Raw genomic sequence first — 15,931 nt, 5'->3', positions numbered from 1 at the left:
CGCGGGGGGGGGGGGGGGACGGGACTTTGAACGGAATTAAGATTTTGAGTAGGGATGAGGAGCAAACTCTTCCAGCTCTGTCCCAGTTAGGGGCCGTTCTGTCCTTAATCCAGCGGTTTCACTTTCTACCAAATGCTGTGGAACAGAACCCAAGGAGTCAAGGAAGAATGCTCCTCCCTATATTCTCAGATTCGTTGGGAGACAATGAACGAAGGGCCAAGAAGTTTAAATTCCGTGGGTAAGCAATGTAATAACCCTGACAATCCAGTATCCTGTGAAAAACATGTACTTGTGTTGCAGTATAGAACAAACAGAATGATACAAGATCCTTCAGAGCAGCCCTTTGTTGAACCAGATTGTTTTTCTAATAAAAGTGAATGGTTTTGGGCACAGAAAGGGATATAGTGATGGGATTTTTGTTTGTTTCTGTTGTACAGAAGCAAGCAAATCTGTGCTTCTGCAACACAGAAATAAAATAAAGGGCACCCCTCTAAACTAGGTCCCTGTGTGTGAAAAAAAGTTTTGAAAAAATTAAAATGGCAAGCAAAAGTGGACACGTGCCCGCGCCACCAGCACGTCACAGGAAGTGACATGCTATGTCGCTCACATTGGGGGCGTGGCCCAGATCGTCGGGGGGGGGGAACCATATGGTTTTCCCCCCGACGATCTGGGCCATGCCCCCAACGTGAGCACGTAGCACATCACTTCCTGTGATGTGCTGCTGGCACACGTGCGCGCGCACGCGTCCATCAAGAACTCCCAGACCCCGGCGAGGCTCCCCCGCTCCGAGGGGTGAGTCGACTTGGCAACCCTAGATACAGATTTTGTAAATAAAGAAACAAACAATTAAGTCTCGTTCTCTCTTTTGGGCTGCTGTGCCCAGGGAAGGAGCCAGACTTGTATTGTTTTGCTTACGCCACCTCTGGAAGAGTCATCCGGACCACTACTGAGACCTACAAGCGAGCAACGGAAGAGGCAAGAGAGCTTTTTTTGCAGTTGGTTTGATGAAAGATCTGGTTTAGATGAGAGGGATCCTAATTTACATGCAAGGAGGATGAGATACACGGCTATTTTAAGGCCAAGGGAATGGACCAGATAAGTCACTGAATGAAGTGGTATAGTTTTATAATTCAGCTCCATCTTATAAACAAGGAGAGCATATCTCATTTGTTACTATGCATACAGGATGTTATTCCTATTCGTTTGCTAGAGATCTCATACTGGGAATGAAATAAAACTGTATTGTAGCTTTATGGAAAGAGTTATCGCAGAAATCTGTGAGCGCAATGCTTGAACTGCCATTAAGTCGAATGGGTTTTCATTTTCAGACAATATCAATTGTGGGATTGCTACTGCTTTCCATAAGTGCTACAATCTAGAAATGGGGGGGGGGAGAATAGAATGATGCAGGTTCCCCCCCCTTATTTCCCAGTCCTGTAAATGTGAAAGAGAATCCTGAAAAATTGGAGAGAAGACCAGATGGCAGCAGTAACGTGAAAACAAATGAGAATTGCAGGATGTACCTCATTTTTCCTATACATAAAATGTACCCATTTTCTCTAAAATCATCTAACTTAGATGCAATCTTTTCCAGAAGATTGGTGCATTCCCAACGGAACATGCAGCTCACTGCGGAGGAGCCTGGCATCTTTCCCTCAAATGCCATGTCCCTGCAGAGAATTTAAAATGTCTTTACTTCAGGAAACAACTTTGTTGGAGGGAATTCACATTTCTTCCCCTTTCAGATATCAGCATATTGTTGCTGGGAAAGTGTAACCCTAACCCTCCTGCTGGCCCAGGAGTCCCTGGCCTTCTTGAGCCTGTGGGCACTTTCGGAGGTCTGAAACAGTAGAGCACACGTGGCTCAAAGGGTGGCACGAGCAGGGGTCATTTCCTGCAGGAGCGCACAGGAGCGGAGCTCCGGCAGTAAAGAGCCCAGGAAGCGGGCACATGCAACAAGCCCCACCCCCCGCCCCGTGCTCCCAGCAGCCCTCAAGACAGAGCAAGAAGCAGCCAGGTAAAATGCAGAGCTTCCCCCGGCCCCCCGGTCCAAAACAGTCCAGTGGCACCTTTAAGACCAAGTTTTATTCAGGCACAAGCTCTCCCTCCTCTGCGAGGACAGATCTGCACGTTCCCCCCCCCCCATAGCTAGCAATCCAAAACAGTCCAGTGGAGCCTGAGCCGGTGGGTGTTGCCTTCTGACACACTTCCGGTGATGTCAGGGGGTGTGGCATATGCAAATAAGTTATGCTAATGAGTTATGCTAATGAGCTCCTGCACCTCTTTTTCTACAAAATGACCCCTGGGCACGAGTGAGGGGAGGAGCGTGGCATTTCCCGTGGCACTGGGGCTGGGGTACCTGCTGCATCCCTTGGAGGGTCTGTTGCAGGAACTGCAGCTGCTGGTCCTTGGTGAGACCCTCTTCTGTCCGGAAGAGCTGCCCTTTCTCTTGCTTCAGGAGCTCCACCTCGTTCCGATAGGCATCCAGCTGCCAGCGGAGACTGTCGTTCTCTTCCTTCAGGGCGTAGGCTTGAGCAGCCAGAGCTGAAAGGAAGACAAACAGGCACTTGAAAAGGATTGACACCCACCCGAGGCCGAATAGTTAGATTAGAGCCCGGGTAGAGAAACAAGATTTTTCTGGGGTGTGTGTGTGTGTCTTGAGTTTTGAGATATCTGACCAAGGGAGCTTTGACTCTCGAAGGTTCCGACCCTGAAAACCTTCAATGTAGCTGTTTTATTGCAGACTAATACGGCTAGCCCTCTGAAACCCACGGCTGAGCTTCCGGAGGGACAACAGGCAAATGATGGTTTAACGTTGCTTGCCAGCTTCTGTCCTTGCAGTGCCACCCTCCTTCATAACTTGCCTGCCAGCTCCATAGAGCTTTGGGGGCAAAAGAATGGTGGGACTGTGGTCCCCCCCCCAGTTCCGAGATCACGCTGCCCCCGTTTACCTCCCTGTCTGTCCACTCGTTTTCATCTTGCCCCTCTTCCAAGGACACAGCATGCAAACCACAGGTGAATCATGCCCTCTTATGCACAGCCGTACCTTTCTAAACCCACTTAAGTCAAATGAGGGCTTAGAGCCAAGTAACACTCTGCTGCACTGTAAGTTTTCTCAGTCAGTTTGGTGTAGTGGTTAAGTGTGTGGACTCTAATCTGGGAGAACCGGGTTTGATTCCCCACTCCTCCACTTGCACCTGCTGATGTGACCTTGGGTCAGTCACAAGCTCTGGCACAGCTGTCCTTGAAAAAGAGCCGTTTGTGTCAGAGCTCTCTCAGCCCCACCCACCTCACAGGGTGTCTGTTGTGGGGAGGGGAAGGGAAAGGAGTTTGTAAGCCGCTCTGAGACTCCAAGTGAAGGGCGTGGTATAAATCCAATCTCTTCTTCTTCTTCTTCTTCAAAATAAACAGCATGGTCCAGGTAAGAGAGCCAATGATAAATGGACTCAGATATAATCTGAAGAGGGGGAAAAAAAAATCCCTCCTGACTCCAAAGCAAGTCTGCCTGCGGGAGGCGGCTCACACATTGCGTTGAAGCTGGGTTCGCACATGGAGACTTGGACTACGACATGCTAACTACATGCATTTATTGTACTTCACAACAAGAGAACCACACACAGCCTGGAAGGGCCAACTATATACACTCAACCCGGGCACACCCACAGTTCCATTGGGGTGTGTGTCTGAATTTCCCGCCAAGGCCCTATTGGAGGACTCAGGGTGGCCTAGGATCCTTGGTCCCTATTGTGTTTGGAACCAAGCTAAGGACTGAGGCCGCAGACCCCTGGTGGCAGCCCGCGGACACAACACTGGCTCCTCCTCATCTCTGGAATGTGTTACAAGAACTGCAGAGCAAAATGGAAAATGATACAAAGAACATTCCTGATTCTACCTCAGGATCCTCCTTCAATGCACAAAGAACACAGTCTGCGAAAAGTCCCGGGGCTTCCCATTTCCTTCCTTCCAGTTGCAGCACTTCCAGCGGGCTCCCGTTCCCCAAAAGCCCCCTTTCCTGCCACTACTCACATCATTAAAAAAAAACAAAACACCACCCTTCCTAACACAGCAATATAAAATTAATCTTCAGATGCCCTTCAGAAGTGTTATCATATTCAGACAAATGAAAGGAAATGAGATTCTCGGCTGATTAAGAGTTTTGCTCCTTTTGATAACAATCAGCGATATTCTGAGCTCCACCCGAACAGGGCTTTGTTCTTAAAAAGAGACCCCGAGTGTTCCAATAACTTCCTTTAAGAGACCCAGGACTAACAGGGGCTCAGCTGAAACCTGCATTGCTTTAATGACCCACTCCAGCCAAAATGGCTCAACATCATGTAATATGACCTTGAAAATGTTTGAAAAGCCAGTCAGCCGGGTGTGTGTGTGTGCAATAGGTAACAGCTGTGCGCACATCCATGAACTCACAGGGCTGAATTTAAAGTGATTTGTTGCTGCCAAACAGGCTGAACGAAAATGCTTCTCAAAATAATTCTGGTTCATAATTTCTGTTAGCTACAAGGCATGTAGAGGGCTTCTTCCTCCCCCAGGTTAAAGGGCTTTTCTGCATTTTCCCTGCAGATTTGAATTGCAGGTTTTTATGGCAGACATAACGTGATATGATGTTGAATCAACAACGAGAGGGAGCAAAACCTGTGTGGACCCCACCCACCCCCGGCAACAGGAACACACCAGTGAGGAAAACGAGAGTGCAGACGAGCCCCAAACTCAGTCCCTGCTGTGCCGCCCTGTGCAGGAGTCCCGAGTAAGGGAGGAGCACTACCCCTCCCTCTTCACGCTGGCAAACAAATACAGCTTTCACAAAGCTTCAAAACTGCTAAAAATTTATTCAATCATTTCTAAATTTTAATGAAGAGGTCTGAGATCAGAGAGAAGGAATTTAATTATGCCACACACAGACAGTGTCAATTATGACTGAAGCTATTCCATCTTTGAAGATAATAATATTCCTGCTTTAAAATTGTTAACTACAAAATGTGCATTAAAATCCAAATAGATGCTTGTGATCTACAGAAATCCTCATGTGCAGTTACGCAGATGAATATACAAACTCATGATGATCATTAATAAATGAAGAAGCCGATTGTTCAAATGATTCAAAATGAGTCTTGAGCACCAGGAACTCGCAACTAAGACATTTTATATTAATATACACATTTCATATTTATATATATTTAGTTTATTGATGAGTAAAGTATTGCTTTGGCAAATAGGAAAAAAAACAAGATAAAGACATAGAGGCTTGCAAACAAGGCATGGCCATATTAGGTGTTCCTGAATGGCCCATTACTAAGGAAGAGGTTAACCTTTGCTTTATTTCTGTAATCAGACATGCTGATAACAGGAAACTATCGGCCTTCCCACAAGGGACATGTGATCAGCCAAGGATGTTGTGGTTTTGAAAAAGTAAAAACGTAAAAGTAAAGGTTCCCTTGCTCGAAAGCCAGTCAAATCCGACTCTAGGGTTGTGGTGCTCATCTCCGTTTCAAAGCTGAAGAGCCAGCGCTGTCCAAAGACGTTTCCGTGGTCATGTGGCCGGCATGACTAAACACCAAGGCGCACGGAACACCTTCCCACTGAAGTGGTACCTATTTATCTACTTGCAATTTCTTGCTTTCGAACTGCTAGGTTGGCAAATACAGAAAAAGTCAAAAAATACCAGGAAAAGGAGTCCCCCCCCCCCCCGTACTCTGGAAATCTATATAAGCCTAACTCCACCTTCATTCGTTGTACAAGCCCTGTTCAAAAGTGCCCCTAGGTACTTTGGCTGTACCTGCACAATAATAAAACAGCTGTTGACTCTCCTTACTGAATCCCTGGTGGTCTGTCTCAGAATTCCCGCTACAATGAGTAAATGTCAGAACTAAAGTTCTGGCGCCAAGGCCCAAAGTTATACAGAGTTCAAACAAGCTTCCCCCCAGGTCCAGTCTAAACGTAACTCACATTCAGCCCACCTAGATTTCGCATGTGTTCCAGCCCCCACCTGCGAGTCTACTGTTATATTATCTATTACTGTGGAGCAAGCACAGACAGCATCCATTGTTCATCATCCCAGAGAAGGGAGGCACCTTAGAAAAGAGTTGCACAGCCACTACAACAGAACAATTCTCACACACATCCATTCAACCCCCCCCCCTCCAGAATTTCAGTTCCCGCTCAAGGCCCCTTAAAACTGTAATTCATCGCAAACAAGACACCAAGTTTGACAACCAGCCACACATGAAGATTTTTGCAAACTGTAAGGACTCTTGTTTAGTGTCCTTTCTGTTTACGCATTTGATATGCACATAAAGTGCAATTTGCCACCCCCTATTTATACAACTGATACAATAGAATAAAGTTATGGCCACTATCCAGGGAGTCATTCCACTAAATATTCCCTACAACTTCTTTGTCATGAAATTGCTGACAGGACTGATAACTTTTGTTTTCAATTTTCGTACATTTTTCATCTTGCCCTAGGCATTCAGAACAGCCCAGGTCAGGGGTGTCAAACTCATTTCTTATGAGGGCTGGATTGTCAGACTCCTGCAGCAATCAGTTCCCAACAGCATTTCATGTTAGAACTAAAGGAAAGCACGTGCAATAGGCAGTTATACATCATTCAAGGTTATGCCTTGATGGCCCAGGGCCAATCAGGGATCAGGTAGAAGCCCACCAAAGTAATGGGCTACTTTTCCCAGGAGAAATGCTACACCAGGCACTGAAGGTCAGACAGAGATAACAGAAACATAGAAGACACAGCAGAATTGAAACTTAACATTCCAGAGTCACACACCCCCTCCCATGGCATCCAGGGCTTAAAGAAAGGCCTCGCTGACATTCTGCCTCCCCAAAGATTCTACCCACCAGGCTTATTTGGATACATTTTGTGAAAAGCACCCACAAGTTTAGGGACATTGACATGAGAGTCCTGCACCCGTTCATTATGAGAAGGGTCAAAGTCAGTCCTTTTTATAAGATAATAAAGGCAGCCACGCTTCAGCTTAGAATCTGAAATCTCTTCCACCTCTTGGTGTGGTTCACCATTCATCATCAGAGGTGGAGGGGTGGTGGTCACGGTCTCCACTTGTTGGGGCCTAGGGCCCGTTTCAGCAGACTGAAATGAACATCTTAGGGTGCACATCTTTAAGAGATTTGGGCAAATAAAGTTCAACAGCAACTTCCCCCACTTTGTGTATTACAGTAAAAGGACCAACATATTTCCAACCCAATTTCCGTTTGGGTTGGATCCCTCTCAAGTGTTCTGTGGATAGGTACACAGAGTCCCCAGGTTGTAAATCCCACTCAGGGGCTTGCCCTTTATCAGCCTGAGTTTTGTAATCCACTTTGGCCTTGTCAAGAGTCTTTTGGGTGACAGACCACTGGCCCTTCAAGTCCTGCCACCAACTCTGGAGGTCTCCCAGGCCAGGTGCTGGGGTACCTATGGTGGGCAAGGGAGTGCCTTCATAGCCATGCATTGCTTTGAAAGGAGACAACCCTGTGGAGCTATGCACAGAGTTATTATAACTGTACTCTGCATAAGGCAACAATTCAGCCCAAGTATTCTGCTAGTAGTTGGTAAAGCAGCGCAAGAACTGCTCAACTATTTGATTGACATATTCAGTTTGTCCACCAGTCTCCGGGTAATAGGCACTACTGAGTCCCCAGGTAATCCCCAAAACCTGCAAGAGTCCTTTCCAAAATCTGGCCACGAACTGGGCTCCTCTGTTGGATATGACTTTACTGGGCATCGAATGCAATCTTACAACATGGTGCATAAACATTTTAATCCGTACAGAGGCTCAATCCTCCATCTTTCTTTTTCCGAAAGCAAACAGGGGCCACAAAAGGCGAAGAGGCTGGCCAGATGAACCCCCGAGCCAGGTTTTTATCAGTGAACTTCCTCAGCTCCTCTTTTTTGGCCGGGCTCATAGCATACAGTTTTCCTTTTGGCATTTTGTGCCCTGGCAAGATTTCTATGGCACAGTCAGAGTTACGGTGGGGTGGGAGTTCGTCTGCTTCATTCCCTTCGAATACCCAGGCTAGGTCTCTGTACTCAGCTGGGACTGATCCGAGCTCCTCCTGAGCTAAGCAAACCAGGACTGGCAGAGCGCTGGGCGCTTCCCCCCACTCAGCATTCCACGTATTGGGAGTCGGGGAAACGTAACGCGCCCGCACTCCACTGGATCATGATCTCTTAGCCAAGGGTTCCCCAACCCCATAGAGAAGCGGGCCATTGGGTTGATCACACAAGCCCATTGTTCCCAGTGGGACCTGTCCCCATGACCACCGGCACAGTCTGATATTTACAAGGCTCCTTCATGGAGGAGCCATCCATTTGGGTGAAGATGAGAGGCTCGGTGAGGGTTTGTATAGGAACCCCCAACCCTATGACTATGGCGGGACTGATTAAGTCTCTTGCACACCCGGAGTCAATTAGGGCCCTCACCCTCACTTGGGTACCCAGCTCTGAGTTTACTGCTGAAACAGTCATGGAAAATAAGGGGTGTGTGTTGCTCACTGAATGTGGCACTGATGGCTTTAGGAGGTCCCAGCCTCTTCCCGCAGTCTGGGTGTCTTGTCTCTGCTGGATGAAGCCTCGTCTGGGGCTGTATTCAGCTGGAGGGCTCTCAACTGCTTGGGTCGCACCCCTCCTAGCTTCGGTGGTGTCTCCGAGCTCTGCCACTCAGGCACCTTCCCTCCAGGAGGTGGCATAGTGCCCAGGTGCCCTGCGGCACAGGCACACTCCTTGCTTCGTGCGCCAATCTCGCATGGACTCTTTAGTCTTGGAACATTGGCCTTTCCCTTCACCCCCTGGTATTCTCAGGGCTGACTTGGGCAAGTACATCTTGATCACATTGAGCCAGTTTTCCACATCACTGGTCTCTTGGATCCAACCAGCTAGGGTCAGTGGGTTGGTGGAGTTGAGGACCTTCTCTATCTGGTGATTGAGTCCAATATGATACTGCTCAATCAGGACCTCTTCAGGTCATCTTTGTACCTTGACCGCATACATCTTGAATTCATCAGAGAATTCACGTACTGTCTTGTTACCTTGTCTCAAGGCTCGCAGGCGGGTTTGCGCCTTCTCCAATTCTAGGGGGTCTTTGTATTGCCATCGCAGAGCCCACATAAAAGCTGTCACATCACGGAGCTCGGTGCCTCTAATGTTGTGCAGACCCACAAACCAATTGGCTGCCCGTTCCCTTAGGTGTTCATCAGTGGCGAACCAAGGACCCCAGTCCCTCAGGAATGTGCACACTTGTAGCAGGAAGAAGGCCACCTTGTCAGGATCCTTGTCAAAAGTGGCATCCAACATTTCATGGAGCCGATCAGGTCCGGGCACCGGCACTAGTGGCGCGGGGAACTTGGTGGCCCAGCCGGGTGCTGATCGCTTGGGACCCCCAGAGGGTTAACAGGAACAGGCACACTTCCCGCTTGATCCTTAGCCTGTGCCCTGTCGCATAGTGGGTCCTGGCCTTTTCCTCTCTCCCTGTTGGGTAGGAGGAGAAGCACCTCATGCTTCACAGCATCTGCAATGAGCTGGGGAATATTGAACACCATCTCTGGCATGTCCCGGCGTAACTCCTCATTCTGCGCCAGGAGTTCTCACCGCACCCGCTCGATTTGCATCTCCTCAGTCTTAGACCCCTTCCCGTACTCTTCCGGGTAGCAGCTGCCATAGCAGCATTCGTACACAGGTAGCCTTCGGTCGGGAGTTGTCACCCAGCTCTCTTCAGTGCAGCTTGGGGCGTAAGACCAGAAGTAGGATTCTCACCAGAATCTTCCCAATCTACTTGGTCCACCACCCACAGTTGTGGTCGTCGTAGTGGTGATGGTGATCAGCCCTTCCTCACTGGTGGTAACCGGTACGCTCCCGGTATCATCGTCAGCCATGGTAGGGTACGAGTCCAGGAACAAAAAGGAGTTCTAACACTTTGTCAGACTCCAGCAGCAATCAGTTCCCAACAGCTTTCATTCAAAGAAGTAAAGTTTATTGAGACTTTGAGAGTATGCAGATATCTTAACCATTTCATGTTAGAACTAAAGGAAAGCATGCACAATAGGCAGTTATACATCATTCAAGGGGACCCCCTGATGGCCCAGGGCCAATCGGGGATCAGGTAGAAGCACACCAAAGTAATGGGCTACTTTTCCCAGGAGAAATGCTACACCAGGCACTGAAGGTCAGACAGAGATAATAGAAACATAGAAGACACAGTTTGACACCCTGGCCCAGGTGGTTCACACCACCATCATTTTATCCTTGCAATTATTCTAGGAAGTAGGTCAGGCTGGGAGAGAGTGATGGGCCAAAAGTCTACAGCCAGCCTTTGAAGCCAGGCCCGCCCAGTCCTGCACTTGATACTCGAAGCACAACATCACACCAGCTCACCTTCTGAGCATATGCAAAGTTGCTTTGCCTCAAGAGGAATGATCATATTTATTACTTTAAACGTCTTATTAAAAGATAAGCCCTGCCTCTAGACTGATGATAACGTAAAAAGAAAATAGGAAGAACTGAAAATAATCCCAAGAGAAAGGGTCCATTGAGTCCTAAGGCTTCCTTCTTTTCACTGTGAGAATCTCCTGGCTTTGACTTCCTGTTGGTGGTGGGAAGAGCCATCAAATGGCAGATGGGCTTATGGTGACCCCGGTATGGTTTTCAAGGCAAGAGACACGCAGAGATGGTTTGTGTAGCAGCCCTGGGCTCCCTTGGAGGTCTCCCATCCAAATACTATTGAGTTGGAAACTCATGGGCCGAGTTTCAAACAGTGGCCTGCTCTGTGGTTTGAGAAGGGGTGCTGTTTGAGGAATTACAGTTTCAAAACCTTGGCGGGTGCTCAGAGAGGGTTCTGTGAACCGTAGCCTCTCTATATGCCCAGTGATTCCACAGCAGAAACACAGTTTATCAGTACTGACTTCAGCTGTGATTCAATTGGCTGTATGTATCAGGGCAGGACCCAGTTGTCTGAGCAAGCAACAGAGCGTCATCTGTCAGGTCTTCTGCAATGGAGATGAAATCTGAGCTTTCCCCCCATGGATTGTTTATCAGCCTTGGGTTATGTTTAGACAGAGAAAATGCAAATGCTTGGGAAAATGTTGGCACTACAGAGGGATTACTACATTAGTTGCTTTGAAAGACACTTAAGTCATTTCCTTGTGAAGCTCCATTTGGCCCCTTTTCAATTCAGAAAGGCAGTTTTATTATCATAACTGATAGCAGGTGTTTGTGGAGAAATCGATTAGTATGCAGAGATGGAAATTACATTTTGCAAATGAATTGCATCGTCTGCAGTGTAGGCTGAAATTTGTGTAGCAAAATCCAGGAAGCAATAAAGATCGTACCAGGAACATTATTCAAAGACATTATTTGAGTGCAATATGGAAAGGAACGAGAAAGGGGGGGGGTTTTCCTTTATTTCAGAGCTGCTGCTCCCGTCCTTCGGGGGAAAAAATTCTCTTTACATTTGGTGACAACTTTGACCAGGGGAGACAACAAGGTCTATTTGCCTTCAAGAGTATGTGGTGAAATACTATTTATTCTGGGACTGTAATAAAATCACATTGTTATGAAGCAGCTGTAATAAAATTCAGGACCGTGGCCAATTTCATGAACATTTGTATCTGAGGCTGCATTATTAATTCATATTAACAATTGTATAATTTTTATACTCAGTATTATGAGTTTTCATTGTCATTTGACAGGAGAAATATAGTTGAATTATAGACAGCATGATCTTTAAATGACCCCTGAATATACTTCCAAAAAAAAGGAAAAAGGAAAAAAGGGGAGTTGGATGCTAGAGCATTTGTCCCTCAATGAGATGGTAGACGGCCAGTTCCTGATTGTGAGGAGGACAGCAAGGAAGAGCTGGATTTAGACACAGACAGGTTGTGTATCTTTTTCAAAACAAGTCAGGTTCTTCCAAGGAAATCAATCTGAGGCTCACTTCCATGGACTTTAGTGGGACAGTGTCAGATCCCCGGTCAAGTTACTCTCAACAGCTCTCTCTTTGGCAGTGATACGTTTATTGAGATGTATGCATGATCCAGATCATAACTTGTGTTGGAATTAAAGAGTTTTGGCGAGTACAAGCTTATTATAGTTAATCAAACAAAAGCCCCTTTCTTCCCTGAGCATATGTCACTCAGACATGCCACCTCAACCAAGTGGGAAAATATATGGCTGGGTTGTCGACTGCTCAGGCTGGTACCAAAAAGCTTTCAAGGACACCTCTCCCTGGGAAAGTGGGAGAGGAGGCAAATCTTGCAAGGAAAGTTATGACTCCTAAAGCAAAGGTCCCATTCTCTGTCTCATTCACTCCCCTCCCCTCCCTGCAGGAATTCCCTCCCCCCATAATTATGGCAACCCAAGCCTAGGGAAGCAAGGTTTGACAGACAAGTAACTTCTCTTCCTACCTCCTAGCTGAGGTGAAATTCTCTGAGCCTGCTCTGTTCATCTCTGGAACCTGCACACCAAATTTCAAGTGAGAGGGGAAAGGGTTCCCACACACAGTAGTAGTAGAAGAAGAAGAGATTGGATTTATACCCCACCCTTCAGTAAGTCTCAGAGCGGCTTACAAACTCCTTTCCCTTCCCCTCCCCACAACAGACGAAGTAGGTGGGGCTGAGAGAGCTCTGACAGAAACTGCTCTTTTTCAAGGACAGCTCTTGTCAGAACTACGGCTTCCCCAAGGTCATCCAGCCAGGTGCAAGTGAAGGAGTGGGGAATCAAACCCGGTTCTCCCAGATTAGAGTCCGCACAGTTAACCACTACACCAGACTGGTTCTCGCTTGACAAAGCAAAGCATGAATTGGCAAGTGAGAGCTCACCTGCCCTTCCCAGAATCGACACAGCCAAAGGGTTCTAACCCTAGTCCTCTGACCTTCCCTCACTGTGCTCCAACTTTTAAAGCAATTTTTCTGCCACCCTTAACTATCTGTTAGAACTATAACTGAGCTAGAACTCTTTTTGGTGTAGTGGTGTAGTGGTGTAGTGGTTAAGTGTGCGGACTCTAATCTGGGAGAAGTGGGTTTGATTCCCCACTCCTCTCCATGCAGCTGCTGGATGACCTTGGACAAGCCATAGTTCTTCAGAGGTGTTCTTGAAAAGAGCAGTTTCTGTCAGAGCTCTCTCAGCCCCGCCTACCTCACAGACAATGCTCCCTCTAAGCTGTGAAGTCTTGTGAGCAAAAATTATATTTTGTGAGCTACTGGCATTAAAATTGTGAGTGAGCAATTTGGTTACTGCATGAATTTGTTTGCTCTGGAGCCATCCTTCCTGAGCTAAGAAAAAAAATGTGTGAGCCAGAGGCTAAAAAACTGTGAGCTAGCTTACATTAATTCAGCTTAGAGGGAACACTGCTTACAGGGTGTCTGTTGTGGGGAGGGGAAGGGAAAGGAGTTTGTAAGCCATTCTAAGACTCCTTTGGGTAGTGAAGGGCAGGGTATAAATCCAATCTCCTCCTCCTCCTCCTCTTCTTCTTCTCCTCCTTAACATTTTAGTTTTTAGTATAAAGGGATCATTTTTCTGTAAGGAAAAGTGTTCTGTTGTGTGAGTTTCCCCACCTGAAATGGTACCTCTAAGGTGTAGATCTACCACCACAATGAGGGCCCATGAACACAATCTACTTTATATATTCTGCCCCCCCACTATATATTCAGTCCTGTGTATACCTCTTTTTTTTACTGTTATTAACTGCAGCTCAGGTGCAAGGTGATTTATGGAGGGGCCATGGCTCAGTGACAGAGCATCTGCCTGGCATGCAGAAGGTCCTAGGTTCGAATCCTGGCATCTCCAGTTCAAGGATCTGGCAGGAGGTGATGTGACTTCAGCCTGAGACCCTGGAGAGACCCTGACAGTCTGAGCAGACAAAGAAGAAGGCTTCCAGCCAGATAGAGAAGGTGACTGAAATGCTGCTCCTGTGACCTATCAGAGACCAACTGAGCCATCGACATGAGATAGAGAGCAAACACCAGCCAATTTGAAAAAAGAAGGCTTCTAGCTAGATAAAAATAGTGACTGGTTGCTACTATTAGAAATTAATTAATTGGCTTGCTCCTAATTCAAGCACTTGCAATGGAACTGGAAGTAAGTTTAAAATCATTCAAGTTAAACATTATTGATATTTTTAAAAATTATAACAAAACTATATTCCATTCAGCTTCATGTCTCTTTCTATTCTAAATAACCATGTTTGTTTCAGGATAATATGAAAAAGAAGAGAAGCTGCAATAATTTGAAGAAAGTAAAAAAGAGGTTGAACTGTATCAAAAAGAAGTTAAGTTGTATCAAGAGGCTGACACCTTCCAACCTTATAGGTTTACTCCTGAGGAAGATTGGTGAAACGAGTGGTCAACCGGGCGCTCATTGAGGATATGATGATGTTGGACTTTCCCTTGAAAATGTCAGAATTTCCTAAGCAATATTGTAAAAGTCTTAATAGATACACAAATTGATGTTCATAAGAATAATTAAATATTGTCAATTTTATCACAGTGTTTCTTTGTCAGTATGAGTCTGAGTACACAAGGCTGACTTGGATGGACCAAGGGTCTGATTCAGTAGAAGGCAGCTTTGTGTGTTCTTGTGATTTCGTCTGGAGAAAAGGTTCAAAAGGTCATGGCCCTGATGAAAATTGGCTGCTATTTAAACATTAAAGTCAACAGTGGGAGACTCACTCATAGACCTCCTGCCTAACATGCGCTTTGGCCCACAGAGAACCAGGCTTCATCCTGGCAGGAGTTGTGGAGGGACTTGCCCACGTTGCCCCAGTGGTTCTCTTGGAGGGAGACAGCCTGTAACTAGAGCAATAGTTCTAACACAGTAGTTCTAGCATGTGCATTTTTACCCCTATGCAGTTCATGTGGCTTTCCTTTTTTTATCCTTATGTATTTAATTAATTCATTCATAACCCACCTTTCTCCCCAATCGAGATCCAAAGCAGTTTACATTGTTCTCCTCTCCTCCATTTTATCCTCACAGCAACCCAGTGAGGTGGGTTGGGCTGAGAGAGTGTGACTGCCCCAAGGTCACCCGGCCAGCTTCCATGGCACGAGTGGGAATTCGAACCTGGGTCTCCCAGATACTGGGTCTGACACTCTTAACCATGGGGCACCACACTGGCAGTCCCTGGGGTTTGAACTCGGGTCTCCCGGATCCTCTACCCACTAGGTCACATGCCTCTATGAGCACACACAAGTTGACATGGGTATATTTGCTTTCGTGAACAATGGACACAGCCCATTTGCGAGGGTGAGCACTCGAGTGGATGTATGGCAGAATTCATGCATATGGTAAGCTGCTGGGGAATTCTGGGTAGGAACCAGTGAGGTTAAACCACAGGACAATAATTTTCTCAAAATGTCTTCACTACATCAACATGGCTGGGTATAAACTTAATAAAACAAACAAACAAACAAATAAATGTCAACAGTGGTCGGAGCTGCCTCTTGTCTGTGAGGGTCTGAAGACGAGCGTGGGGAAGGGCTTCTGTCACAGATGTTTTTGATACCCTTGGGATTCCTTCCAACTCCTCAAATTCCATGATTTGCTGGAGGTCTGAATATATAATTACTGGTTTTATATGACAACTATCTCCTTGTTTTAGTTAAGCTTTATTGCCTCACAGGCTACATAACTCAGGTGTTTTATGCTGCCAAGCCGTTTTGAGGGTCCCACGGTGGAAAATCATCCCACACATTTAAACGTGAATGATAAAACAAAATCTGTTGTTGTGGATAATATGGAGTTATTGTCAAAAGTAATATAGCTTCATACTTGGCAAACCGTTTTTGGGGAAAATGCAATAATCCTTTTATGAAAAATTGACCTTCAAGAGTTTGTTCAGATATGCCTGGTGAGCTTAGAAAAAGGAGAGGATGCCCTGAACCACTGCAGACGTAGGGACAGGGGTGTTTTTTTGTG

The 15,931-nt window shown here is 46.5% G+C and overlaps 1 protein-coding gene across 1 annotated transcript in view; it reads right to left on the bottom strand.

Moving 5' to 3' along the window:
• ENOX1 (ecto-NOX disulfide-thiol exchanger 1) overlaps positions 1-15,931 on the bottom strand; it is a 239,110-nt gene that overhangs the window by 71,635 nt on the left and 151,544 nt on the right. Inside the window, 1 exon segment of the mRNA XM_015427201.1 lies at positions 2,360-2,544. Within this exon segment, the coding sequence (XP_015282687.1) occupies positions 2,360-2,544 (185 nt within the window).

This window comes from Gekko japonicus, unplaced genomic scaffold (assembly GCF_001447785.1).
Source record: "Gekko japonicus isolate JY-2015 unplaced genomic scaffold, Gekko_japonicus_V1.1 scaffold1011, whole genome shotgun sequence".
NCBI lineage: Eukaryota > Metazoa > Chordata > Lepidosauria > Squamata > Gekkonidae > Gekko > Gekko japonicus.
The sequence above is the reverse complement of the archived record's forward strand: the minus strand, read 5'-3'. Positions and strand labels throughout refer to the sequence as shown.